Below are 27,477 nucleotides of genomic sequence, written 5' to 3' on the forward strand. Positions count from 1 at the left end.
GGAAGTTGAGTGCACGTGCTCAGCGTCATATCCAGGGGTTGTCTTTGGGAAATAGACATATGAGTGCTGCCAGCATTGCTGCAGAGGTTGAAGGGGTGGGGGGTCAGCCTGTCAGTGCTCAGACCATACGCCGCACACTGCATCAAATTGGTCTGCATGGCTGTCGTCCCAGAAGGAAGCCTCTTCTAAAGATGATGCACAAGAAAGCCCGCAAACAGTTTGCTGAAGACAAGCAGACTAAGGACATGGATTACTGGACCCATGTCCTGTGGTCTGATGAGACCAAGATAAACTTATTTGGTTCAGATGGTGTCAAGCATGTGTGGCGGCAACCAGGTGAGTACAAAGACAAGTGTGTCTTGCCTACAGTCAAGCATGGTGGTGGGAGTGTCATGGTCTGGGGCTGCATGAGTGCTGCCGGCACTGGAGAGCTACAGTTCATTGAGGGAATGCCAACATGTACTGTGACATACTGAAGCAAAGCATGATCCCCTCCCTTCGGAGACTGGGCCGCAGTGCAGTCTTCCAACTTGATAACGACCCCAAACACACCGCCAAGATGACCACTGCCTTGCTAAAGAAGCTGAGGGTAAAGGTGATGGACTGGCCAAACATGTCTCCAGACCTAAACCCTATTGAGCATCTGTGGGGCATCCTCAAACGGAAGGTGGAGGAGTGCAAGGTCTCTAACATCCACCAGCTCCATGATGTCGTCATGGAGGAGTGGAAGAGGACTCCAGTGGCAACCTGTGAAGCTCTGGTGAACTCCATGCCCAAGAGGGTTAAGGCAGTGCTGGAAAATGATGGTGGCCACACAAAATATTGACACTTTGGGCCCAATTTGGACATTTTCACTTAGGGGTGTACTCACTTTTGTTGCCAGCGGTTTAGACATTAATGGCTGTGTGTTGTGTTATTTTGAGGGTACAGCAAATTTACACTGTTATACAAGCTGTACACTCACTACTTTACATTGTAGCAAAGTGTCATTTCTTCAGTGTTGCCACATGAAAAAATATACTCAAATATTTACAAAAATGTGAGGGGTGTACTCACTTTTGTGAGATACTGTATATACACACACACACACACACACACACACACACACACACACACACACACATCATTGGACTATGAACTGCACTCACTTGATTCCTTAGTGGACACCACCCTCAGTCTGGTAAAATATGTTAAATTCAAAAACAAAATAATTAAGGATCACTTTATAAATTTAAAATAGTCTAATTCTCATTGGCATAGTACAGTGTTCCCCGATCCATTCTTCGAGTACCTCCAGGACTGCACATTTGTGCTCAGACCCTGAACCAGCCACCCACATTAGTTGTATCAAGTGTACCGGTTCTGGGCTAGAGCAAAAATGAGCAGTTCTGGGGGGTACTAGAGAAACAGATTGGAAAATAATGGCATAGTACATCTCCTATTTTTTTAGTATTGTCTCAGTCATATACATCTCCTCTGCTCCTGCTCCAGCCCTTAGCGTGAATATGGATAGGTCTTCTGTCCACCAGGCCGGCATTCGTTTGGGCCGAGCTCAGAAGTGACTTCTTCAGCTGCATTAACAACAAGCGTTATGTTCTGACCGGAGCAGATGACGGACATCTCAGACCTCCAATCCAAGTCCTGAGCTGGGGGCAGGAGGGCTGTGATTGGTTTGTGTGTCTGGCTGCCCCGTCTCCCCGTACAGAGCCCTCCCACTAGGCTCTGGGGGAGTGGGTTTGGTTGGATGATGGTGGCCACAGGGGCGTCTCCTCAACGTTGTCAGGACTGTAGGGTACCCTTGAGGTACCACATCCCTCCTAAGCTCACACAGCACTCCTAATAAGACAGGACCAGAGAACACAGGTTAGAAACATCTGGTTCTTGAGACAGTTATAAAGGTGTTCCTGGAGCTTTGCAACTGTGTCAACTCTGTGCCCACTCAGTTACTCAATTGCAACTCTAGAGCAGGTTCCAGAACCCATTTAAAAGCTGGTTCCAGAGCCTTTTATAAAGTTGGCTCTAACAGCCCATTCTAGAGCCTGTTTCTAAAGCCAGTTTGAGACGCTGTTCAACAGTCTGTTCGGAGACCAGTCGTACCTTGAGCAGGCGGTCCACATCGGCCTTGGTAACCTGGTCTCCCAGCTCCTGCGTCAGCCTGGTCTGGATCACGTTCCTCCTCACCCGGTAGTTCTTCATGAAGATCTCATACAGGACCTGACGATGCTGGGGGACAGGACATTCAACAATTTGAAGATCTTTGAAATGTAGACAGTAGAATAGAGTCCTTAAACACATCCTGATCTCAAACTAAGAAGGCAAAAAGGTTAAGACGTGCGGTTACCAACTTGTTGTGATCAATGTATTTCTGCATGATTTCAAAACCATAATACAGGACATACACATACTCAGAGTGATTCAGTGGGTGCAGTAGGTACGTGGAATGATGAACGAAAATGAAGAAAAAAAAACTTTTGTACAGACTTGGTTAGAAGAAGAACCCCACCCTGGCCCCTGTTGTTGTTACCTTGTCGAATGTCTCTCCTGTCTCCCACACCGCAAACACCTTCTGCTCATCAGCAGCTGCTGTGCTCTGGGCTGGAAACTACAGGGAAGAAAAGAGAGGAAGGAAACAACTATTGAAATTACAAGAAAAAGTAGAGGATAAAATTGATAGAACCAATGAAATGACATGGAGAGATGAGAAAGCAACTGATGAAACTGTATAAGGGGACAGGAGAGAAACCACTGCAGTGACCCACAATCTCATAGCACTGGGATTTACAGACAGAACAGACCTTTTATTACAAGATTATTCCCAATCCCAACAAAACAACACACTGAGGCAATGCACATCTAAATACAGGCGTGCTGTGTTCATAAATTGACTGTAAGTCGCTCTTGATAAGAGCATCTGCTAAATGACCCAAATGTAAATAAACCAATCCCTAAATCAACCCTCTCCACTCCCAGTAAGCATCAACCCCTGCTGGGATAGGATGATGTTGCCCCTAGCGGCTGAACTAACAGTTTTGCCTTCCGTCTGCCTAAAGTGTACGGTTAATCTACCCAGTAATAGGCTTTGTCCTCTCAGCCAATAATATAAGCTATTTAACAGCGGGCTGGTTTCCTCTACACCCTCCTCCATCCCTCCCTTCAGGGTCTAAAATCCTACCACCACCTGAGGAGAGAGAGGAGGATAAGAACCTAACCCAGGTTGGTTATAGTGGCGCCGGAGAAGATAGCTGCCGTTTTACAGCCCTCTAACCAATTGTACTATTATGTGTGTTTTTCCGCATTATTTGTAATTTATTTTCTACATAATGTTTCTGCCATCGTCTCTTATAACCAAAAAGAGCTTCTGGATATCAGGACAGCGATTACTCACCTCGTATTGGACGAAGATTTTTTCTTCAACGAGGCGGCCGCGAAGGATATCCTACAGACACCCGACAAGGCCCAAATCCCCGTCATTCGCATGAGGAAGAGACGGAGATATCGTGGACGTAGGTCGAGCGAGTAAACTGCCCCTCCCATCAATCCTATTAGCCAATCTTCAATCATTTGAGAATAAATTAGATGACCTAAGATTGCGGTTATCCTACCAACGGGACATTAAAAACTGTAATATCTTATCTTTCACCGAGTCGTGGCTGAACGACGACATGGACAACATACAGCTAGCGGGCTATACGCTACATCGGCAGGATAGAACGGCTGACTCCGGTAAGACAAGGGGTGGCGGTCTGTGTATATTTGTAAACAACAGCTGGTGCACAAAATCAAATACTAAGGAAGTCTCGAGGTTTTGCTCGCCTGAGGTAGAGTATCTTACGATAAGCTGTAGACCACACTATTTACCAAGATATTTGACATCTATATTAGCTGTCTATTTACCACCACAAACCAATGCTGGCATTAAGATTGCACTGAATGAGCTGTATAAGCCATAAGTGAACAGGAAAACGCTCATCCAGAGGCAGCGCTCCTAGTGGTCGGGGACTTTAATGCAGGGAAACTTAAATCCGTTCTACCTAATTTCTACCAGCGTGTTAAATGTGCAACCAGAGGAAAAAAAACTCTAGACCACCTTTACTCCACACACAGAGACGCATACAAAGGTCTCCCTCGCCCTCCATTTGGCAAATCTGACCATAACTCTATCCTCCTGATTCCTGCTTATAAGCAAAAACTAAAGCAGGAAGCACCAGTAACTCTGTTAATAAAAAAGTGGTCAGATGACGCAGATGCTAAGCTACAGGACTGTTTTGCTAGCACAGACTGGAACATGTTCCGGGATTCTTCAGATAGCATTGAGGAGTACACCACATCAGTCACTGGCTTCATCAATAAGTGCATCGATGATGTCGTCCCCACAGTGACCGTACGTACATACCCCAACCAGAAGCCATGGATTACAGGAAACATCCGCACTGAGCTAAAGGGTAGAGCTGCCGCTTTCAAGGAGCGGGACTCTACCCCGGACGCTATAAGAAATCCCGCTATGCCCTCCGACGAACCATCAAACAGGCAAAGAGTCAATACAGGACTAAGATTGAATCGTACTACACCGGCTCTGACGCTCGTCGGATGTGGCAGGGCTTGAAAACTATTACAGACTACAAAGGGAAGCACAGCCGCGAGCTGCCCAGTGACACAAGACTTCCAGACGAGCTAAACCACTTCTATGCTCGCTTCGAGGCAAGCAACACTGAAGCATGCATGAGAGCACCAGCTGTTCCGGATGACTATGTGATCACGCTCTCCGTAGCCAATGTGAGTAAGACTTTTAAGCAGGTCAACATTCACAAGGCCGCAGGGGCCAGACGGATTACCAGGACGTGTACTCCGAGCATGTGCTGACCAACTGGCAAGTGTCTTCACTGACATTTTCAACATGTCCCTGACTGAGTCTGTAATACCAACATGTTTCAAACAGACCACCATAGTCCCCGTGCCCAAGGACACTAAGATAACCTGCCTAAATGACTACCGACCCGTAGCACTGACGTCTGTAGCCATGAAGTGCTTTGAAAGGCTGGTCATGGCTCACATCAACACCATTATCCCAGAAACCCTAGACCCACTCCAATTTGCATACCGCCCCAACAGATCCACAGATGATGCAATCTCACTGCACTCCACACTGCCCTTTCCCACCTGGACAAGAGGAACACCTACGTGAGAATGCTATTCATTGACTACAGCTCAGCATTCAACACCATAGTGCCCTCAAAGCTCATCACTAAGCTAAGGATCCTGGGACTAAATACCTACCCTCTGCAACTGGATCCTGGACTTCTGACGGGCCGCCCCAGGTGGTAAGGGTAGGTAACAACACATCTGCCACACTGATCCTCAACACAGGGGCCCCTCAGGGGTGCGTGCTCAGTCCCCTCCTGTACTCCCTGTTCACCCATGACTGCTTGGCCAGGCACGACTCCAACACCATCATTAATTTTGCCGACGACACAACAGTGGTAGGCCTGATCACCGACAACGATGAGACAGCCTATAGGGAGGAGGTCAGAGACCTGGCCGTGTGGTGCCAGGATAACAACCTCTCCCTCAACGTGACCAAGACAAAGGAGATGATTGTGGACTACAGGAAAAAAAAAGAGGACTGAGCACGCCCCCATTCTCATCGACGGGGCTGTAGTGGAACAGGTTGAGAGCTTCAAGTTCCTTGGTGTCCACATCACCAACGAACTATCATGGTCCAAACACACCAAGACAGTTGTGAAGAGGGCACGACAAAGCCTATTCCCCCTCAGGAGACTGAAAAGATTTGGCATGGGTCCTCAGATCCTCAAAAAAATCTACAGCTGCACCATCGAGAGCATCCTGACTGGTTGCATCACCGCCTGGTATGGCAACTGCTTGGCCGCCGACCACAAGGCACTACAGAGGGTAGTTCGTACGGCCCAGTACATCACTGGGGCCAAGCTTCCTGCCATCCAGGACCTCTATACCAGGCGGTGTCAGAGGAAGGCCCTCAAAATTGTCAAGGACTCCAGCCACCCTAGTCATAGACTGTTCTCTCTGCTACCGCACGGCAAGCGGTACTGGAGTGCCAAGTCTAGGTCCAAAAGACTTCTCAACAGCTTCTACCCCCAAGCCATAAGACTCCTGAACAGCTAATCATGGCTACCCGGACTATTTGCACTGCCCCCCACCCCATCTTTTTACGCTGCTGCTACTCTGTTAATTATTTATGCATAGTCAATATAACTCTACCCACATGTACATATTACTTCAACTACCTCAACTAGCCGGTGCCCCCGCACATTGACTCTGCACCGGTACCCCCCTGTATATATAGCCTCCCTACTGTTATTTTATTTTCCTTCTGCTCTTTTTTTCCTCAACACTTTTTTGTTGTTGTTTCATTTTACTTTTTTTATTAAAAATAAATGCACTGTTGGTTAAGGGCTGTAAGTAAGCATTTCACTGTAATGTCTGCACCTGTTGTATTCGGCGCATGTGGCCAATAAAATTTGAGTTGATTTGATTTGATCTGATACGAGGGAGGAGATGAGCTCCTTATCCATACAATAGGTGTGTCATGGTATTAATGCTAACAATGTTAATTCAACTGCTTCTCTGATGCGTACTATGGAATTAAGACATAACAATGAGAGCAAAGTTTGAAGAGCCACACCTCATAGGAAAATGTAGGCTTCACCTAAGGTACAGAGCAGGCTGGTGGGGCATAGTAAAATTGAACAGCTAGATTCTACAATCCCACAGCCATCAGGCTCTATTCAGAGAGTTGAACCTGAGAAGGCCAACTCTCCAGTGCCTCACTGCTCTCACTCTACTACCTACCTACTACCCTCAGGATCAAAGCCTGTGCGCTGCTACAGGGATAGATCACATACCAAAATCACTGTTAGTTTGTTATTCTGTTTAGGAAAGGTGATAGTTTCACTCATGAGGCAAGCGAGAGACCACCATTCAAGAGTAGCAGAGAGCCCAGGCAGGCTAAGTTTCATCTGGGCGGGAGCCTAGCGCCGATCTCTTTAGTCCAGGGAGAGGATTGTTATCTTTGGATATCCAGACTTACTCAATGGGTGGAAGAATAGGCCTGTCTAACTGAAATCCTCCAGTACCACAGGGGGTTGTCGGTTTACGCTTTCCAGTGGAACTAACCCCATCCCCAGCCTTATCATGTCCGTTTCAAAATCTTAAACCAAGACCAAACCTCATGGGATAGTAATCCTGTAGCAGGGTTAGGGTTCAGGCTCTAATACTCACAGGCACCAGTATCTGTTTGCAGTGGCTCATCAGTATAGTATCCTGTAGCAGGCGGTCTGAGATGGAGTGGAACAGGCTGTGTCCCGGAGGCAGGGAGGCCAGGTGGAGGTTGAACAGCCTCTTGACTTCGCTCAGCGTCAGCACGTGCTGCTTCCTGAATGTGTTCCACACAAAGTCCCTCAGCTCAGGGGACGGTGAGGGCGTGGGAGTCCCGCCGTGCCCGTTATGAGGATTCAAGGCAGGGGAAGTGGCGGCGGCGGAGGGGTAACCGTTTACCCACCCGTTAGGGAGAGCAGAGGAGGAAGAGGATGTGTCCATGGGTTCGTCTTCACCGTCGCTGACAGGTTCCTCTTTGACTCTGATCCCGGTTCCACCGCTCGCTCCGGCTCCACCCTTTTCCTGTCGACGAGCACTCAGGTCCTTCTGAAGAGCGGGCTGGTTCTGTTGTGCACGCTCACGGGCAGCCTTCAGACGCTGCTCGCCACTCACGTACATAGGTTCTGTAACAGAGAGAGGCACAGTTTTCAGCTAGAGATACCTATAAATACCTTATGCCAGAGGGACTTTCCTATGAGCACACAATCAGTACACACACCTGTTTGTGGGTCCTTTTTGGATACCAGGTCCTCCTTAGAGAAGTTGAAGACCTTCTCCAATCTGCAAACACAAAACAACCATGAACCATAAAATCAACCCACAACAGTCTCGTTCCACATTACCGTACCAAGAGAAACAGTGAGCGATAGTGTGTGTGTGTGTGTTTGCGTATATTGTCTCTTACTTGCTCTGTATCCCCATCCACAGCATGTGCTGCCGCTGGGCCACGTCAGGGTGCTTTTTGATGAAGTCACCGTCACTTGGCAACAGGAACTCCCAGCCACGGTTTATACGAGGCACCGCCATGTGTTCCAGGAAGTCCTTCACATCCTCTGGGGGGAGCTGGAAAGAATAGGTGTGGACAAATATTTAGTAACACCCCCTAGGGGTAACTGTTAGTGAGTGTGTTACACCATGTCCTTTAAATAAAGTTGTATTTTAATTGGGTATATCATCTTTGGCCAGGTGAGAGACACTATAGGTTCATGTATCAGTAGCACCTTCTGGTACCAGGCTGGGGCAGTGAACTGTTTAAACAGTTGATTACCTTGATGATGGCTGTGATCTCCTTCCTCATCACTGAGCGCTCCTGAGTGAATCTCCACATCTGAAAAGAGAAACAGGAACAAAAAACATTAGATAATCATTTTTTCAGTTTTTAATCCCGTTTATATTTCACCATGAAGTCTCTTCACATTTGAACCTGTGTAGGTGGTACATTTTACTGTGGACCTGTGCAGGAAGATATGCTATGTGATTTGGTAGGGATATAAACCGTGTGACTCACCACAAAGTCTCTTCCTCGACACAGCACTTCAGCAGGCACACCACTGTGGGGACTACAGCTGTTCTTAGGATACAGCACGTCACTGAGGGAAGAATAAATACAACTGTTAAATTGGTTTCAGGAACATGACCTGAAATATATATCTATTTTTTTAAAGTATTCAAGCATAATCTCATGAAATCACATATTTAGTTATTGAAAAACTAAACCAGAATTATGCCTACTTTTTGGATAGATTTAATCTTGATCTATGAACCTGATCCCTAGGGCCTAGTGCCTCCACAGTCCTGCTCTACTGAAAAATGTATGCACTCACTAACTGTAAGTCGCTCTGGATAAGAGCGTCTGCTAAATGACTAAAATGTAAATGTAATGTCTCACCTCTTGACCACCCAGTTGCCCTGCACCAGTAACGCCACCTGCTGGATGCAGCGCAGCACTGCAGTGGAGTCTGTCCCAGGGGTCAACAAACCCATCAGGTTGGCAAACGGCATCACTTTGACTGGAGGGGAGGAGAGAAATTATGGAAAGAATAAGATGGAGGAGAGGTGCACGTACAAATATAAAAAAAACTTTCCCGTTGGGGACAATAAAGATTTATTGGATTGAAAGTAACAAGGTTAGCAGTTAGAGAGCGTACCGTTCTTTACCAGGGTCTTGACCTGGTCACCTAGCGGCAGGGTCCGGAGCTGGGCCATGGACAGCACGTTACTGGGACCTACAGGCCTCACACTGATACACACGGGACATCAGTTTCATACCTGAAATGTTACAACATGGAGTAGTACATTACACACTTCATGTAAGTGTTACTTACATCTTCTCCTCTGCAATAGGGGGCATGAGCATTGCCAGGTACTCCCTGAGAGAGAAGAGAGAGAGAGAGAGAAAGGGATGAATAAAGGGAGTGGGAGGAAAGAGACATAAGGGAGGTCACACAAAAGCAGCCTGACAGTCAAAAATCTGAAAAGAATAAAGCAAAAGCAGCCACTTAAATAGGGACACTACGTGTTAGTCCTCACTTTGGTGTTTTCACCAGTTCTGTGTTCTCGGAGCCTCCCATGGCCTGGCAGTACAGGTATTGCCTCTCGTGGTCCGAACGCCCGTCCTAAACACACACACAAAGTAGGTGTTGAATTGGTATTGGCCGTGACTTGGATTAACAGAGGTCACATAAAAGAGTGTGTGAGAACACCCCCTTACGTTGAGGCCGTGGTAATGCAGGTAGACCCAGGGCTCCTCTGCCTGTTTCTTCTGAAGGAAGTCATAGGACTGGATACGCCGCTGACGAGCCTGCTCCGACTCAGGGCGGGAAAACCTCACCTAGAGCGAAGAGACAGGTTTAACTTTACCATTCCAACACTGACAAATAAAACGGAGCTCAACAATTGTTTTAAGAGGATCGTGTGTGAACTGTGATTGTAACTGTGTGTGTTTCCTTACAGTGACGGCCTTGACGTCCTCCTCCGCCTCATCCTGAGAAGAGTCTCCCCCTTCGTTAGCGGTCTCCCGCTCTCTATGTTTGCTGTCAGCCTTATCCAGATAGGAGAAGCTGGGTCGCATCTGGAGGATACCCTGCAGCGGCGTGACGTGGAGCTCCCCTGGTGACATCAACAGAGGTCAGTAACATCATCAACACTGCGTCAGTGACAAACATATAGATATTAACACTAACATAAACACAAGCAGGAGCAATGACAGTGCTGATGAGGGCCGACTGGATATGTATGTACAGAAACACAGCTACCTTTCCTGAAGACAGCAGCAGCGTATCTGGAGGTGTTGGTTGTGGACTGGATGGATGTGAACGTCTGCTTGTCCATCATCTTTCTGCAAGGAGATTGATAAATGATCAGTGTCAATTCCCAGCATGCCACAGACACATACACAACAGACGTAAGGACTAACACAGTACTAAGAAGTGAACCAGCACCAAGTGTACTAAGTATTGCACTCACACAGAGTAGGTGTTGGAGTCCTCTGAGGTGGTTCCGTCCACATTGAGGGCGATCTGCTCTCCTTTACTTCGACAGTAGTTAGGACTCTGAGTGTTAATGGCCATCTCCAACTCCACCTACACAGAGACACACAAATCGTAAGCTGAGAATGTTTTATAATAAACAGGCTGTGGAAGACGGATCATAAGTTTTGACATTTAGGTATACATTGGAGATGGAAATCTCTTTAACAAGGGAGCCCTGTCACACCTTTTGCTGCTTGGGCTTGATCTTGGCCGATAGATGAGTGACATCATCATAGGTCATAGAGGAAGGGCGTACTGGATACTATAATGGAGAAAAAAATCAAGAGAAAGGAAGATTAACGAATGATTTAGATCGCTGTACAAATTTTTTTCCCACAAACATATCAAATCAACACAGCTTGTTTCAGAGTAGATGTAGATTTACCTGGAACAGATAGAGCTTGTCCGCAAGGCTTTTAGCTAGGTATACATCAATCTAAAGACACAGAGAGAGAGAAAGCTTGGGTTCATATTCTTTTCATCACTCATCATCGCATTGCCAAGACGATCAAACCTAGGCTTGGGCAGAAACTGACTGGTAAACGGGGGACTGGGGAAACTAGTCACTCACCTCTTGTATGATGGGGTCATCGTCCTCCTCGCTGGCCATAATGAGGGGAGGGGTCTGGGGGAGACGTCACAGAAGAGCAGCAGCAGACCTCCGGGGACCCAACCTAGGATGAAAGAAATGCTGAGTGACAGACACTCAAACTAACAGAGGCTACTTTCCACAAAAATATTGAGGGTCTTATTCTGGTGACATGATCGATTCTTGGCTGCCGTTTGACAAAAATATAATCTTGCTCTTTTGTCCATAATAATCTCATCATGTAGGCTATTCGTGCGCTCTAGCCAACAACGCGCAGATACAGTATCTGCACCCTGTTGGCTAGGGCGCACGTGCCAATACCGGAGTGGGCACACTTGCTATATAACTTTTTGTTGTTGTTAAGAAAACCATCAGTAGAGTTGATAATGCGTTAAAAACCAATTTAACTTGTATTTTTTATTCGGTACATGGGAATTTAACCGCCAAAGGTATTTTTATGTGCACTGTCATCACGCACAGACTTTTATCAATTTGATGGAAACATCTCTGGTGGGAAAATGTGCATATTATTTTAATTCAAACTTTAGAATATTCGCATGAAAATCTGTCGCCAATTGGATGGAAAGCTAGCTAGTGATGCCACAGAATTTCTAAACCCAGAGGCCCAACATTGCGATACTTCTGGGAACCTTTTGTGAAGCAGACTCGACAGACCAGACGGTGTTGGGAAGAATGGGAAAAGTGAAAATGTCATCCTTAGTTGTTAATTCACAAAATCTAAAAAGGCACAACCTAGATTTGAGCCAATTTCTTAAGTAGCTGAACATGTTATTACTCGAACCTTGTGAAAGTGAGACGTTTTCATTTGTCAAAAACTTTATAAAATCAACAAGAGTGCCTTTGATTTCAAGGCCTGCACATGAGCAGTTCGGCAGTTCAGACGGCCGTTAGACCTAAATACGTGGTTCTGCGCATGAGCTTTGCTAGCCAGGTGGAGACCATGGAGGAGTTGGAGAGAAGTTGAGTGAATTATGATGCAGAAGAATGGCGCTAAACTCAAACCTGCGTCTTCAGAATATAGACCTATGTCTCCCGTATATACAACTAGTACTGGTCCTCGCCAATATAAAACAACAACCGAGGCCGAGTACCTTTTTTCTCCTGTTAATATAGGATTGTGACGATACCAGTATCGCAATATTTTTTCCATGGCAAAAATGAACACACGAAACAGACAGAACTCTTTGATTCTTAAAAAACATGCTGTAAGTAAAATATTGTGTGCTATAGCTTGGAAAATAAATACATCTGGATGACAACAAAATTGTGTTTGTTTCCAACATTAGGGCTGTTTTCCTAAAGAAGTTAAATCTGCTTCATGTTTTGTTTCCTTGCCACGATACTAACGACGATCGCAATACTAGTTTCGTCCCAGCCCTAAGTTAATAGTGACAACGGAGGGAGTGTCATGGCGTTTGAAGGAGTTTAAGAGAGTGAGGATGAAGTATCAAAAAAATTGTTGGAGTACGGTTCAAGGAAGAAAAAAAAAGTATATATATATATATATATATTTGAATATTTCTAGCTACTTTAACTAAACCCCTGCAGTTAACTAGTGCAATAAAATTAGGAGATAAAGCAGATCGCGTTCTTCATTTCACCAGTCACATTTTTCATTATGAAGCTTACTGTAGTCCCCAAGTCACATGGTGTTTCTTTACAAGCACACAACGAACAGAGACCGGAGCCTTGTGAGGCACTTACTGTTGTGAAGCACGCGCCAGGTGATCTAGTTACAGTACGGAATTCACAACTAAATGTTTGCCAGCTAGATATCTTATAACTATTAGTTTAACTGTCTAAAATGTGCTACATGCTCTGCAGTTGCTTATTTCTCTCAAATTATGTTCACAAATTTGTTGACATCCCTGTTAGTGAGCATTTCTCCTTTGACAAGATAATCCATCCACCTGACAGGTTTGGCATATCAAGAAGCTGATTAAATAGCATTATCATTACACAGGTACACCTTGTGCTGAGGACAATAAAAGGACACTACAATTTGCAGTTGTCACACAACACAATGCCACAGATGTCTCAAGTTTTGAGGGAGGGTGCAATTGGCATGCTGACAGTAGGAATGTCCTACAGAGCTGTTACCAGATAATTTTATGTTCATTTCTCTACCATAAGCCGCCTCCAACGTCGTCTTGAAGAATTAGGTAGTACGTTCAACCGGCCTCACAACCGTAGACCACGTGTAACCACGCCAGCCCGGGACCTCCTCCACATCCAGATCCTTCACCTGCAGGATCGTCTGAGACCAGCCACCCGGACAGCTGATGAAACTGTAGGTTTGCCAAACCGAAGAATTTCTGCACGAACTAGGTCTGTTGTTTTGACCAATCAATTGGTCGATATTTTAAAACGTGTATTTTTCCATATATAGACACATCCTATGTGTTTTAATCGAATATAGGCACTGAGCTTGTCTGATGCTTTAACCACACTGTTTGATGAAATAAGAAAGACACACGACTAGAGTGAGTCTGACCGCAATTGATTTGATTGTGCCGGGCTGGGCTCAGACTTGACAGCGAGTGACTGTGTGACTGGGGGAGGGGGTGCTGAGTAGTATTTCTGTCTGTAATAAGCCCTATTGTGGGTAAAAACTCATTTTGATTGGCTGGGCCTGGCTTCACAGTGGGTGGACCTATGCCCTCCCAGGCCCACCCATGGCTGCGCCCCTGCCCAGTCATGTGAAATCCATAGATTAGGACCTAATTTATTTATTTCAATTGACTGATTTCCTTATATGAACTGTAACTCAGCAAAATCTTTCATGTTACGTTTATATTTTTGTTTAGTATAATTAAGTTACGTTTCCTCTCTCTTCACTTTTCTTAGACAATTAAGGCAAAAGCTGTTTTCTCCTCTCCTAACTCTGCAGCTGCCTCCACTGCATTGTTCTCAACACTAATACACTGGTTAACTTTGCTATTATGCACAAAGCAACATGGTCTAGGAAAAGGCGCCAATTCAACAGCGCACTGATGTGTTTCAGAACTGCGGACAGCAACCGCTATCCAATTCGGGAGAAAGCGCATTTGTTATAAAATAATATTTGTATTAGTGTTGCACCATTGTTCTTACGTAATATAACCATATACAATTTCAGTAGCACGTCTAAGAGTGATGGACTGTGCCATCCCCACGGCCTACACAGTGGATTAGTCCACTCAGACAGGGAATCTGACAGGTGTACACGATGAAAATGTATAAAACATTTTGCTACTGCTCAACTAAAGAAATCTCAGTCGCCCAAAAGACTATCGACCAAATAATCGACCACTCGACAAAATGGGGTCAACCCTAGCACACTGTCAGAAACAGTCTAAGGGAAGCTCATCTTCGTGCTCATCGTCCTCACCAGGGTCTTGACCTGACTGCAGTTCGGCTTCGTAACAGATTTCAGTGGGCAAATGCTCACCTTCGATGGCCACTGGCGAAGTGTGCTCTTCACGGATGAATCCGAGCAGATGGCAGACAGCTTGTACGGCATGTGGGCGACCGGTTTGCTGATGTCAACATTGTGAACAGTGCCCCATGGTGGCGGTGGGGTTATGATATGGGCAGGCATAAGCTACAGACAACAAACACAATTGCATTTTAGCAATGGCTATTTGAATGCACAGAGATACCGTGACGAGATCCTGACGCCCATTGTCATGCCATTCATCCGCCACCATCACCCATCCTCATGTTTCAGCATGATAATGCACAGCCCCATGTCGCAAGGATCTGTACACAATTCCAGGAAGCTGAAAATATCCCAGTTCTTCCATGGCCTGCATACTCACCAGACGTCACCCACCGAGCATGTTTGTGATGATATGGAGTGACATGTACGACAGCGTGTTCCAGTTCCCGCCAATATCCAGCAAATTCGCATATCCATTGAAGAAGAGTGGGACAACATTCCACAGGTCACAATAACAGCCTCATCAACTCTATGCAAAGGAGATGTGTCGCGCTGCATGAAGCAAATGGTGGTCACATGAGATACCGAATGATTTTCTGATCCACATCCCTACCTTTTTTTTAAGGTATCTGTGACCAACAGATGCATATCTGTATTCCCAGTCATGTGACATCCATGGATTAGGGCCCAATTAATTTATTTAAATTGACTGATTTCCTTATATGAACTCTAACTCATGTTGAGTTTATATTTTTGTTCAGTGTAGTAACTGTGGAGGAAATCATGAAGCCAGGTCTTCAGAGTGACCCGTAAAAGCAAAACAGATACAGGTAGCTAAAGTCAGAGTAGGACAGGGTGTTACGTATTCAGAGGCAGGGAGAAGGTTTGAGGGGGGACCGGGAAGGAATGCTCCCCCCAACGGCAACAGTGAGTGATCCCATTACAACAGGTGGACCCCAGCAAACTGTGCTTCAACAAATCCAGGTTCCTGGCCTTCATCGTGATGGTTTTCAATTGTGCTACACAACTAGAACACAGGCCACTGAAAATTGACATTTATATACAGCCTGAAACTAATGCCTGCAAAATCGTGTAAATGTTTCTTACAAGCTAGAATGTTGAATACAATTACATTTAAACTTACTCTACTGTTTGTCTGAGAGGTTTGTCCTTCAGCTGCTCAAAATCTGAGACAAAATATCCACAGGAAAGTATTTTTTAGAGCGCCGGTAGGTATATGGTTCGGCACCGAGATAAAGAGTTTTATATTGCATATGCACGGTTCTCTCCCTCTCATCAATAGCTATTGAACCAGGCATTCCATGACAATGAACATGATATATTCTGAATCAGGGGAGGATGGAGAACAATCCACTTTTATTTTAATTTTATATGAAAAACAAAATAAATAAATCTCCATCCTCCCGATTCAGAATATACCATTTAATTGCATGCTTGGTTCAATAAAACATTATTTTTCTCCTCCCCTCGGTGCTGAACCGAACCACACTTTTAAACAAGTTAAACTTGCAAGGCCGCTGGGCCAGACGGAATACCAGGGCGCGTTCTCAGTTCATGCGCTGACCAGCTAGCAGGTGTCTTCACAGACATTTTCAACATCTCATTATCACAGTCTGTGATTCCAACATGTTTCAAGCAGACTACCATAGTCCCTGTTCCTAAGAACTCAAAGGTAACCTGCCTAAATGACTATTGTACCATGGGACTCACATCTGTAATCATGAAATGCTGGTCATGGCACAACACCATCATCCCCAGACACCCTGGACCAACTCCAACTCGCATACCGCCCCAATAGATCCACAGACGACGCAGTCTCTATTGCACTGCACACTGCTCTCTCCCACCTGGACAAGAGGAATACCTATATGAGAATGCTGTTAATTGACTACAGCTGAGTGTTCAATACCATAGTCCCTCCAAGCTCGGGACCCTGGGACTGAACACCTCCCTCTGCAACTTGATTCTGGACTTTGACGGGCCGCCCCCAGGTGGTGAGGGTAGGTAACAACATCTGCCACGCAGACCCTCAACACAGGGCCCCTCGGGGCTGTGTGCTTAGTCCCCTCCTGTACTCCATGTTCACCCACGACTGTGTGGCCATGAACGACTCCAACACCATCATCAAGTTTGCTGACCACACGACAGTGGTAGGCCTGATCACCGACGATGATAATAATATAATATAATATGCCATTTAGCAGACGCTTTTATCCAAAGCGACTTACAGTCATGCATGCATACATTTTTGTGTATGGGTGGTCCCGGGGATCGAACCCACTACCTTGGCATTACAAGCGCCGTGCTCTACCAGCTGAGCTACAGAGGACCACGATGATGAGACTACAGGGAGGATGTCAGAGACCTGGCTGTGTGGTGCCAGGACAACAACCACTTTCACACTCTCCACATACGCTGCTGCTACTCTGTTTATTATCTATCCTGATTGCCTAGTCACTTTTACCCCTACCTACATGTACATATTACCTCAACTATCTCGTACCTCCTTGTATATAGCCTCATTGTTATTCATTACTTTTTAACTCTGTGTTGTTGGTAAAGGGCCTATAAGTTAGCATTTCACAGTCATGTCTACACACCTGTTGTGTTTTGGCGCATGTGACAAATAACATTTCATCAGGTAAACAATACGTTACTTTCCGGTGGATACTTTGTCTCAAATTCCAGCAGCTGAAGGACAAAACCCACAGACAACTAGTAAAGTTTACATGTAATTTTATTCAACATTCTGGCTTGTAAGCAACATTTACACTATTTTGTAGGCTGTAACTATACACCAATTAATTGTGTGTTACAGCCTGATTAATTAAGACTACCATTGCGCTAGCTAGATACAGACACACATTATCACCATCAGCAACATATCTAACTAGCTAACAATTAGCTATGTAGCTAAGTTAAAGGTGTAAGAACGTACCTAAATACCTTTATCATTGTGTGTAGTTATCGCAGTAAAATCAAATGTGTAGTTCGCTGAATTCGCTAACTAGCGTACATTAGCTTATTTACATTGACACATCATGACAAGTCACCTGCTTAAGGCGGCTAACGTTAATAGTTAGCTAACTAGCTAGCATATCTGTATTAGCGAGCTAGTCATTCGACCAAACCCAGTTTGAACCAAAACTAAAAACTGAACTAATCGCTGAAAACAAAACTAATCTGTGAAATAACAAGAGTAACGTGGTCCAAACTCTCAAACTAATTATGGCTAGCTAGCTATATCTGTAAATATGGCTGTTTGCTGAGCTACTGTAACGTTCCCGTTACCCGGCTAGCAAGTTGTTTCGAGCAATCATAATAATTTCAAGTTATTTGCCAGGCCTCGATTGTTAAAAAAAATAAAAATAATCCCTTGTATATCAATTAAACTGACTAACTCTCACCTGCACATTTGACCGTTCCGCTCCGTTTATTTCATTCACGTTTACCTTAGTGTCTATCTGCGAATGCTGCCATGTTGCTTGGCTCTAGAGCTACACACAGACATGGCCACACGTGGGGAGGAGCTGCTATTTGCGTTCCCACAATCCAAAGCGATAAAAACGTTAACATTTTTGCCTGCAGATGTCGCAAAAGCTCTTAAAATAAGAGAATGTACTTGATGACGTACTACTGTGTGTGAAATTGAGTAGCATTGCTACGTTTTGTTAATCTTTTTCCTATATCTTTATGGACGTCTGCCCTGTTCGCGAGTGCCCACTTGGACTGTCTGAGTACATCACCCGGGATAAAAACAAAAAGCATATTGACAGCGGTGGGATTCGAACCCACGCCCCCGGAGAGACTGGAGCCTTAATCCAGCGCCTTAGACCGCTCGGCCACGCTATCATATAATAGAGTCGTCGAAAAAAACACAATTAATACATGGATATTTTTGTCTTCAATTGTTGTTGTTTTTTTGGGGGTTTTTTTGGGGGGGGGATCAGCTTAATATTGCAGATAGGGGGGTGGATCAGCTTAATATTGCAGATAGATTGTATCTTCTATCAATGTAATTGTCTGCATCACTTCCAATCCCCCATGTTTTTTTTTATATATATATACTCCCCTTTATTACTTTTCAACCCCGCCATCCTTTCCCTACTTGAGTAAATTAGTGAACAACAATGCCCAGGCCTCTACTTCCGGTCTATACTTACTATCTACACCTTATGGACACAGTTAATTTTACAATAATTCTATTATATATATATATATATATATTACTTTTTTTTGCTCCTGAACTTCTTCTACTCTCAACCTCTCCGATCATTTTCATGATGTCCATCCGGTTTGCTTCTATATGCCATATCTTTCCCAAAAGCTCCCAACATACAACCTATATACTTATTATGGACACAGTATGCTTACATTATTAGCTATCTTTGTTATTATTTGTTGTTATTTGTTATTAGTCCCATCCTTCAACTCTATTCAATACCTCCCATCTATCTCTTAACACCATCCATATAGGATTTCTATTTGCCATATATATTTCAACCGTACTGTGATGTTTTACAAAAGTTCTGAACCTTTCTATTCTCATTGATTCTACAGATTGTGAATTAAAAATAAAAAATGTTGCTAAAAGTATTATTATATTATTGATCGATTGACTATGACTTTTCAGATCACCCAGTAATGCTATCTGCAAGGTTAGCTCCAGGTAAATATTGCAATCCTTTAGCCATTCCTGGACCTGTGTCCAAAAACAAGCTACAAATGGACAGAACCAAAACAAATGATCTAATGATTCTGTCTCTTCACAGCTAAATCTGCAGAGCTGGGAAGATTGTATCCCCCATATAAATAACATTCTATTGGTAGCAAGAATTTTATATAATAATTTAAATTGAAAGATTCTAATTTTTGAATCCAGTGTCATTTTGCGTGTCAGTTCATAAACACTATGCCATGGGATCGGTATGTCAAAGATCTCTTCCCAACTATCTTGCAATCTATATGGGACAGCTGTCAATCCTTTGGTCCTTAAGTGAAACTGCTATACTTTTTTATTTATCACAGTTTTCCTTAACCAATTATGTTCTTTAATGATAGGCCGACAGACAAGTTCCTTACTTTCTCCCCCTTCCACTTTCCTCTTCCACTTTTGCGGTAAGGCTGCAATTATTTGGTTGTAATTTTGGGTAGAGCAGACATTTCCATATGTTTTTGTTAGCTGCATGTGCGACATACTCCACCAGTCCTACCGATGATATCATTTACGAAGATTATACCTTTTTTAAACATTCTGTCAAAAAATAAAGGTTTTTTGTCAATTAGTATATTTGAATTTAACCACAATATTTGTTGCATTATTTGTTCTGTCGTTTCTGGAGGATTAAATTGAAATTGCAACCAACTTTTGTTAGAAATTGCGTAATTCAAATCTGGTATTGGAATAAGAATCAAGAGATCTTAAATCCAAGCTAAATTTATTATATGCAAAATGTATGTATGATAAGTATGAAGGTTCGTATATACGGGTCCACTGAAATACCACGCAGGGCACTCAGAGAACTAATCCATTGTTACAGGTTCTTCTTCAAATACTCTGACAGAGATAGTTCCCACTCTCTGCTGGCCAATCAGAGTAGAGACTGAGCGTGGTTTAGACTTACTCAGCCAATCCGTTGGCGCACAGGCTAGTCCCAGCCTCTTGGCGCTCCACCTGTTGCACACTGTTGCCAGGCATACGTTTTTATCATAACAACCTGTGGAGTCAGCACTCAAAAGACTTTACGTTCCTACGTCCAAGGACGGTTCACAGACAACGGTTCACAGACAACAAAGAGGCAGTGTTCGTATCTGTAAGAAATACAAGTCTTATCTGTCCTTCCCCCTAACGTTCCTTACATGAATCACAGCCTGTTATGTGAAACAATTTATATGAGTATAGTACAAACCTATGCTTATCATTAATGCATTCCTTCTAAGCTATTCATCACATACAGATCCAATTATTAGAAAATAGAACCCCACACTTTCTATGGCTTGTTTTAGAAATAGTGATATTTGGGAGATGATTTCCTTTTCAAATAACTGCAAATGAGTTGTTGTAATCTGAATAAAGGGAAAAAGGCCTTTCTTGAACATTGGGTGAGACAATCTTACTAATTTGCTTGAGAACCAGTTCGGATTTAAGTATAACTTTTGTATGACTGAAGCTTTTAGTGATAGGTCTAATGCTTTAATATTTAATCATTTCTGTCCTCCGAATTCATATTCATTATATAAATATGCCCTTTTAATTTTGTCTGGCTTGCCGTTCCAAATAAAATTGAATATTTTTTCTCATATAATTTAAAAAAAACTGTTCGCTAGACGTAGGCAAGACCATAAGCAAATAGGTAAACTGGGATAATACTAAAGAGTTAATCAGGGTGATTTTTCCATAAATTGACAGGTATTTTCCTTTCCATGGTAGTAAGATCTTATCTATTTTTGCTAACTTTCTATTAAAATTCATTGAAGTGAGATAATTTATTTCCTTTGGGACATGTATTCCGAGTATATCCACATCACCATCAGACCATTTTATTGGTAAACTACATGGTAATGTAAAATTTTTATTTTTTTGTGATCCAATACGTAATATAGTACATTTGTCATAATTTGGTTGTAATCCAGAGAGGTTAGAAAATGTATCTAAATCCTCTATGAGGCTGTGGAGGGATTCTAGTTGTGGATTTAAAAGAAAACATGAATCATCAGCGTACAATGACACCTTTGTTTTTAAGCCCTGGATTTCTAATCCTCTGATATTATTATTGGATCTGATTTTAATAGCTAACATCTCGATGGCCACAATAAATAGATATGCCGATAGTCTTCAATTGTTTGTGTACGGTCAACATCTCCAAATGCAACATGTCATGCGTGATCTAGATATTGTATCGGTCCGCTATTATCGATAACTAAGCAGTAAGGCACCCTAGGGGGTGTGGTACAGTGCCTGGGTACAGCCCTTAGCCGTGGTATATTGGCCATGGACCACAAGCCCCCGAGGTGCCTTATTGCTATTATAAAGTGGTTACCAATGTAATTATAGCAGTAAAAATAACTGTTTTGTCATACCCGTGGTATATGGTCTGTTATAAACTGGATTGTTCTAGCCCTGAATGCTGAATGGCTGACAGCCATGGTATATTTAAACAATGGCACAATCTCTATTGCACTCCACAATGTCCTTTCCCACTTCGACAAACGGAACACCTACGTGAGAATGCTGTTCATTGACTTCAGCTCAGCGTTCAACACCATAGTATCACTAAGCTAAGGTCCCTGGGACTGAACACCTCCCTCTGCAACTGGATCTTGGACTTCCTGATGGGCTGCCCAAAGGTGGTGAGGGTAGGCAACAACACATCTGCCACGCTGACCCTCAACATGGGGGCCCCTCAGGAGTGACCGTGCACAACTCCAACACCACCATAAGTTTGCAGACGACACGACGGTGGTAGGCCTGATCACCGACGATGATGAGACAGCCTATAGAGAGGAGGTCAGAGACCTGTGTTGTGCCAGGACATCAACCTCTCCCTCAACGTCAGTAAAACAAAGGAGCTGATTGTGGAATACAGGAAACGGAGGGCAGAGCACGCCACCATTCACATCGAAGGGGCTGTAGTGGAGCGGGTTGAGAGCTTTAAGTTCCTCATGGGCCCTCAGATCCTCATCTTGACTGACTGCATCAAGGCTTGGTATGACAACTGCTTGGCATCCGACCGCAAGGTGCTACAGAGGGTAGCGCGTACGGCCCAGTACATCACTGGGGCTGAGCTCCCTGCCATCCAGGACCTCTATACCAGGCGGTGTTAGAGGAAGCCCAAACATTTTTCAGAGACTCCAGCCGCCCAAGCCACAGACTGTTCTCTCTGCTACCACACGGCAAGCGGTACCAATACACCAAGTCTGAAACCAACAGGACGCTGAACAGTACCCGCAAGCCATAAGACTTCTAAACAAGACTGCTAAATAGCTAATCAAATGGCTGCCCGGACTACCTGCATTGACCCTTTTTTGCACTAACTCTCTTGCACTGACTCTATGCACACACACTGGACTCTACCCACACATACTTACACTGACACCCCAACACACACACACACACACACAGTGACTCCTTGTGGCGGGCAGTGTGCCTGCAAGCTGACTTCGGTCGCCAGCTGGACGGTGTTTCCTCTGACACACTGGTGCGGCTAGCTTCTGGGTTAACCAAGCAATGTGTCACGAAGCAGAGCGGCATGGCAGGGTCGTGTTTTGGAGGATGCATGCCACTCAACCTTCGCCTCTCCCGAGTCAGTAGGGAGCTGCAGCGATGGGACAAGACTGTAACTACCAATTGGGGAGAAAAAAGGGGTAATAAAATACAGTTACAGAGTTTAATGGCTGTGATACAACATTGTAGTTACACCACAATACTAACCTAAATGACAGAGTGAAAAGAAGGAAGCCTTTACAGAATAAATATATTCCTATTTGCAATAAGGCACTAAAGTAAAACTGCAAAAAATGTGGCAAAGAAACTGTATTTTTCATGAATACAAAGCGTTATGTTTGGGGCAAATCCAACACAACACATCACTGAGTACCACTCATATTTTCAAGCATGGTGGTGGTGCATCATGTTATGTCTATGCTTGTCATTTGGCAAGGACTAGGGAGTTTGTTTTAGGATAAAAAATTAACAGAATAGAGCAAAACACAGGCAAAATCCTAGAGGAAAACCTGGTTCAGTCTGCTTTCCAACAGACACCGGGAGACAAATTCATCATTCAGCAGGACAATAACCTAAAACACAAGGCCAAATATACACTGGATTTTCTTACCAAAACACCATTGAATGTTCTTGTGTGGCCTAGTTACAGTTTGACTAAAATCGGCTTGAAAATCTATGGCAAGACTTGAAAATGGCTGTCTAGCAATAATCAACAACCACCTTGACAGAGCTTGAAGACTTAAAAAAATAATAAGGTGAAAATATTGTACAATCCAAGTGTGCAAAGCTCTTAGAGACTTACCTAGAAAGAGTCACAGCTGTAATCGCTGCCAAAGATGATTCTAACATGTTTTTTGTTGTTGTTTTCTTACATGTTAGAATTTTGTGTAGATCGTTGACAAAAAAAAAAAAAATCCATTTAAATCCCACTTTGTAACACAACAAAATGTGGAAAAAGTTAAGCAGTGTGAATACTTTCTGAAGGCACTGTAACATGAACACACATGCATACTGACGCCACACACACACACCATACGCTGCTGCTAGTAACTTTACTCCTACCTACAGTATATGTACATACTGTGGCAGATCAGGGTGTTGGGTCAAGACGTTTACACAGATCAGACACGGACAGAGTATGATTAGCTCGGTTTCAAGGGTTTTTATTAATAAAATAATCAAAAGAAAAGGTTAGGTCTCCCCCATGAGACCCTCTCCAGGATACCGTCTCCAACTACATGGACGTTACCTTACTTCCCCCAGTCCTCTCCCATGTGCTGCCCTTCTGGCAGCTTTATGGGCCTTGCACAGCCTTAATTACTCACCTGCTCCCAATCAGCCCCAATTAGTCCTGTCCGGAGAGCCCGTCGAGACCTGGCACGTCCAGCAGATGGAGCCACCGCCTTGTGATGTATACTCCATCTGTTACCAGGTCTTGACGAGTCTCTCCCTGGTGGCTGACCTGCTGTACGCCACAATACCTACCTCAATTACTCTTGCACATTAAAACAATTTTTTTTAGCAGAAGCTCTTATCCAGAGCGACTTACAGTTAGTGAGTGCATACAATTTCATGCTGGTCCCCCGTGGGAATCGAACCCACAACCCTGGCGTTGCAAGCGTCATGCTCTACCAACTAAGCTACACGGCACATCGACTCCGTACTGGTACTCCTTGTATACAGTGCATTCGGAAAGTATTCAGACCCCTTCACTTTATCCACATTTTGTTATGTTTCAGCCTTATTCTAAAATGGATTAAATGAATGTTTTTCCTCATCTACAGTGAGGGAAAAAAGTATTTGATCCCCTGCTGATTTTGTACGTTTGCCCACTGACAAATAAATGATCAGTCCATAATTTTTATGGTAGGTTTATTTGGACAGTGAGAGACAGAATAACAACAAAAAATCCTGGCTTACCTGGTTAAATAAAGGTGAAACAAGAAAAGTATTGGTCAAACAGTATTTTGTTTTAAATTATTGTGATAACCTCAACACCAATTCACTCCTGTATTATAATTCCCCTCAGTCCTCAGCACACTCCTACTCTCTTTTCGTTTACTCACAACAGTAGTTTAACGTGTCTATCTACTGAACAGCTGAACAGTAAAATGACAAATATTTATTAAGGCCACTGTCAGGCTAAAATCATTGGACTGGGCCTCCCGAGTGGCGCAGCGGTCTATGGCACTGCATTGCAGTGCTAGAGGCGTCACTACAGACCCGGGCTCGATCCCGGGCTGTGTCACAACCGGCCGTGATCGGGAGTCCCATAGGGCGGCGCACAGTTGGCCCAGTGTCATCCGAGTTAGGGGAGGGTTTGGCCGGGGGGGGGGCTTTACTTGGCTCATCGTGCTCTAGCGACTCTTTGTGGCAGGCCGGGCGCCTTCAGGCTGACCTTGGTCGTCAGTTGAACAGTGTTTCCTCCAACACATTGGTGCGGCTGGCTTCCGGGTTAAGCAGGCGGGTGTTAAGAAGTGTGGTTTTGCGGGTCATGTTTCGGAGGACGCATGACTTGACCTTCGCCTCCCGAGCCCGTTGGGGAGTTGCAGCGATGAGACAAGATCGAAATTGGGGAGAAAAAGGGGGTTAAATATATATATATATATATATATATATATACACAGAGGGGGAAAAAAGTATTTGATCCCCTACTGATTTTGTACATTTGCCCACTGACAAAGACATGATCAGTCTATAATTTTAATGGTAGGTTTATTTGAACAGTGAGAGACAGAATAACAACAAAAAAATCCAGAAGAACGCATGTCAAAAATGTTATAAATTGATTTGCATTTTAATGAGGGAAATAAGTATTTGACCCCTCTGCAAAACATGACTTAGTACTTGGTGGCAAAACCCTTGTTGGCAATCACAGAGGTCAGACGTTTCTTGTAGTTGGCCACCAGGTTTGCACACATCTCAGGAGGGATTTTGTCCCACTCCTCTTTGCAGATCTTCTCCAAGTCATTAAGGTTTCGAGGCTGACGTTTGGCAACTCGAACCTTCAGCTCCCTCCACAGATTTTCTATGGGATTAAGGTCTGGAGACTGGCTAGGCCACTCCAGGACCTTAATGTGCTTATTCTTGAGCCACTCCTTTGTTGCCTTGGCCGTGTGTTTTGGGTCATTGTCATGCTGGAATACCCATCCACGACCCATTTTCAATGCCCTGGCTGAGGGAAGGAGGTTCTCACCCAAGATTTGACGTACATGGCCCTGTCCATCGTCCCTTTGATGCGGTGAAGTTGTCCTGTCCCCTTAGCAGAAAAACACCCCCAAAGCATAATGTTTCCATCTCCATGTCTGAGGGTGGGGCTGGCGTTCTTGGGGTCATAGGCAGCATTCCTCCTCCTCCAAACACGGTGAGTTGAGTTGATGCCAAAGAGCTCGATTTTGGTCTCATCTGACCACAACACTTTCACCCAGTTCTCCTCTGAATCATTCAGATGTTCATTGGCAAACTTCAGACGGGCATGTATATGTGCTTTCTTGAGCAGGGGGACCTTGCGGGCGCTGCAGGATTTCAGTCCTTCACGGCGAAGTGTGTTACCAATTGTTTTCTTGGTGACTATGTTCCCAGCTGCCTTGAGATCATTGACAAGATCCTCCCGTGTAGTTCTGGGCTGATTCCTCACTGTTCTCATGATCATTGCAACTCCACGAGGTGAGATCTTGCATGGAGTCCCAGGTCGAGGGAGATTGACAGTTATTTTGTGTTTCTTCCATTTGCGAATAATCGCACCAACTGTCGTCACCTTCTCACCAAGCTGCTTGGCGATGGTCTTGTAGCCCATTCCAGCCTTGTGTAGGTCTACAATCTTGTCCCTGACATCCTTGGAGAGCTCTTTGGTCTTGGCCATGGTGGAGAGTTTGGAATGTGATTGATTGATTGCTTCTGTGGACAGGTGTCTTTTATACAGGTAACAAACTGAGATTAGGAGCACTCCCTTTAAGAGTGTGCTCCTAATCTCAGCTCGTTACCTGTATAAAAGACACCTGGGAGCCAGAAATCTTTCTGATTGAGAGGGGGTCAAATACTTTTTTCCCTCATTAAAATGCAAATCAATTTACAGTGGGGAAAAAAAGTATTTAGTCAGCCACCAATTGTGAAAGTTCTCCCACTTAAAAAGATGAGAGGCCTGTAATTTTCATCATAGGTACACGTCAACTATGATTTTTAATGAATTTATTTGCAAATTATGGTGGAAAATAAGTATTTGGTCAATAACAAAAGTTTCTCAATACTTTGTTATATACCCTTTGTTGGCAATGACACAGGTCAAACGTTTTCTGTAAGTCTTCACAAGATTTTCACACACTGTACTGGTATTTTGGCCTATTCCTCCATGCAGATCTCCTCTAGAGCAGTGATGTTTTGGGGCTGTCGCTGGGCAACACAGACTTTAAACTCCCTCCAAAGATTTTCTATGGGGTTGAGATCTGGAGACTGGCTAGGCCACTCCAGGACCTTGAAATGCTTCTTATGAAGCCACTCCTTCATTGCCCGGGCGGTGTGTTTGGGATCATTGTCATGCTGA

At 44.2% G+C, this 27,477-nt stretch overlaps 1 protein-coding gene, 1 long non-coding RNA gene and 1 other non-coding gene across 4 annotated transcripts in view; all 3 read right to left on the reverse strand.

Annotated features, from left to right (window-relative positions):
• The window catches only part of LOC123482365, a 28,997-nt gene extending 3,830 nt beyond the window's left edge, over nt 1-25,167 (reverse strand). The window contains exon 1 of the long non-coding RNA XR_006657676.1: nt 24,858-25,167. This is a non-coding gene — a long non-coding RNA (uncharacterized LOC123482365). The remainder of the gene's footprint in view (nt 1-24,857) is intronic.
• On the reverse strand, nt 1,067-18,219 carry LOC121547992 (DNA-directed RNA polymerase III subunit RPC5-like). 2 transcript variants are annotated; one of them, XM_041859397.2, is made up of 20 exons: nt 18,121-18,219; nt 11,233-11,335; nt 11,047-11,097; nt 10,846-10,923; nt 10,597-10,712; nt 10,386-10,468; nt 10,082-10,239; nt 9,842-9,961; nt 9,661-9,746; nt 9,456-9,500; nt 9,279-9,370; nt 9,020-9,140; nt 8,639-8,720; nt 8,399-8,458; nt 8,036-8,193; nt 7,850-7,911; nt 7,255-7,754; nt 2,525-2,602; nt 2,098-2,223; nt 1,067-1,836 (listed from the first exon to the last, which is right to left on the reverse strand). In XM_041859397.2, exons 2-20 carry the CDS (start codon nt 11,269-11,271, stop codon nt 1,780-1,782), a joined length of 2,112 nt encoding a protein of 703 aa, XP_041715331.1. In that variant the 5' UTR covers nt 11,272-11,335; nt 18,121-18,219; the 3' UTR covers nt 1,067-1,779. The 2 variants fall into 2 exon arrangements, with proteins under 2 accessions (XP_041715331.1, XP_041715332.1); XM_041859398.2 differs by having other exon boundaries at nt 18,166-18,209.
• On the reverse strand, nt 18,484-18,565 carry trnal-aag. Its single transcript has one exon. It is a non-coding gene; the product is annotated as a tRNA-Leu (tRNA).
• Nucleotides 25,168-27,477: the final 2,310 nt, after the last annotated feature.

The sequence above is a fragment of the Coregonus clupeaformis genome, chromosome 31, assembly GCF_020615455.1.
Source record: "Coregonus clupeaformis isolate EN_2021a chromosome 31, ASM2061545v1, whole genome shotgun sequence".
NCBI lineage: Eukaryota > Metazoa > Chordata > Actinopteri > Salmoniformes > Salmonidae > Coregonus > Coregonus clupeaformis.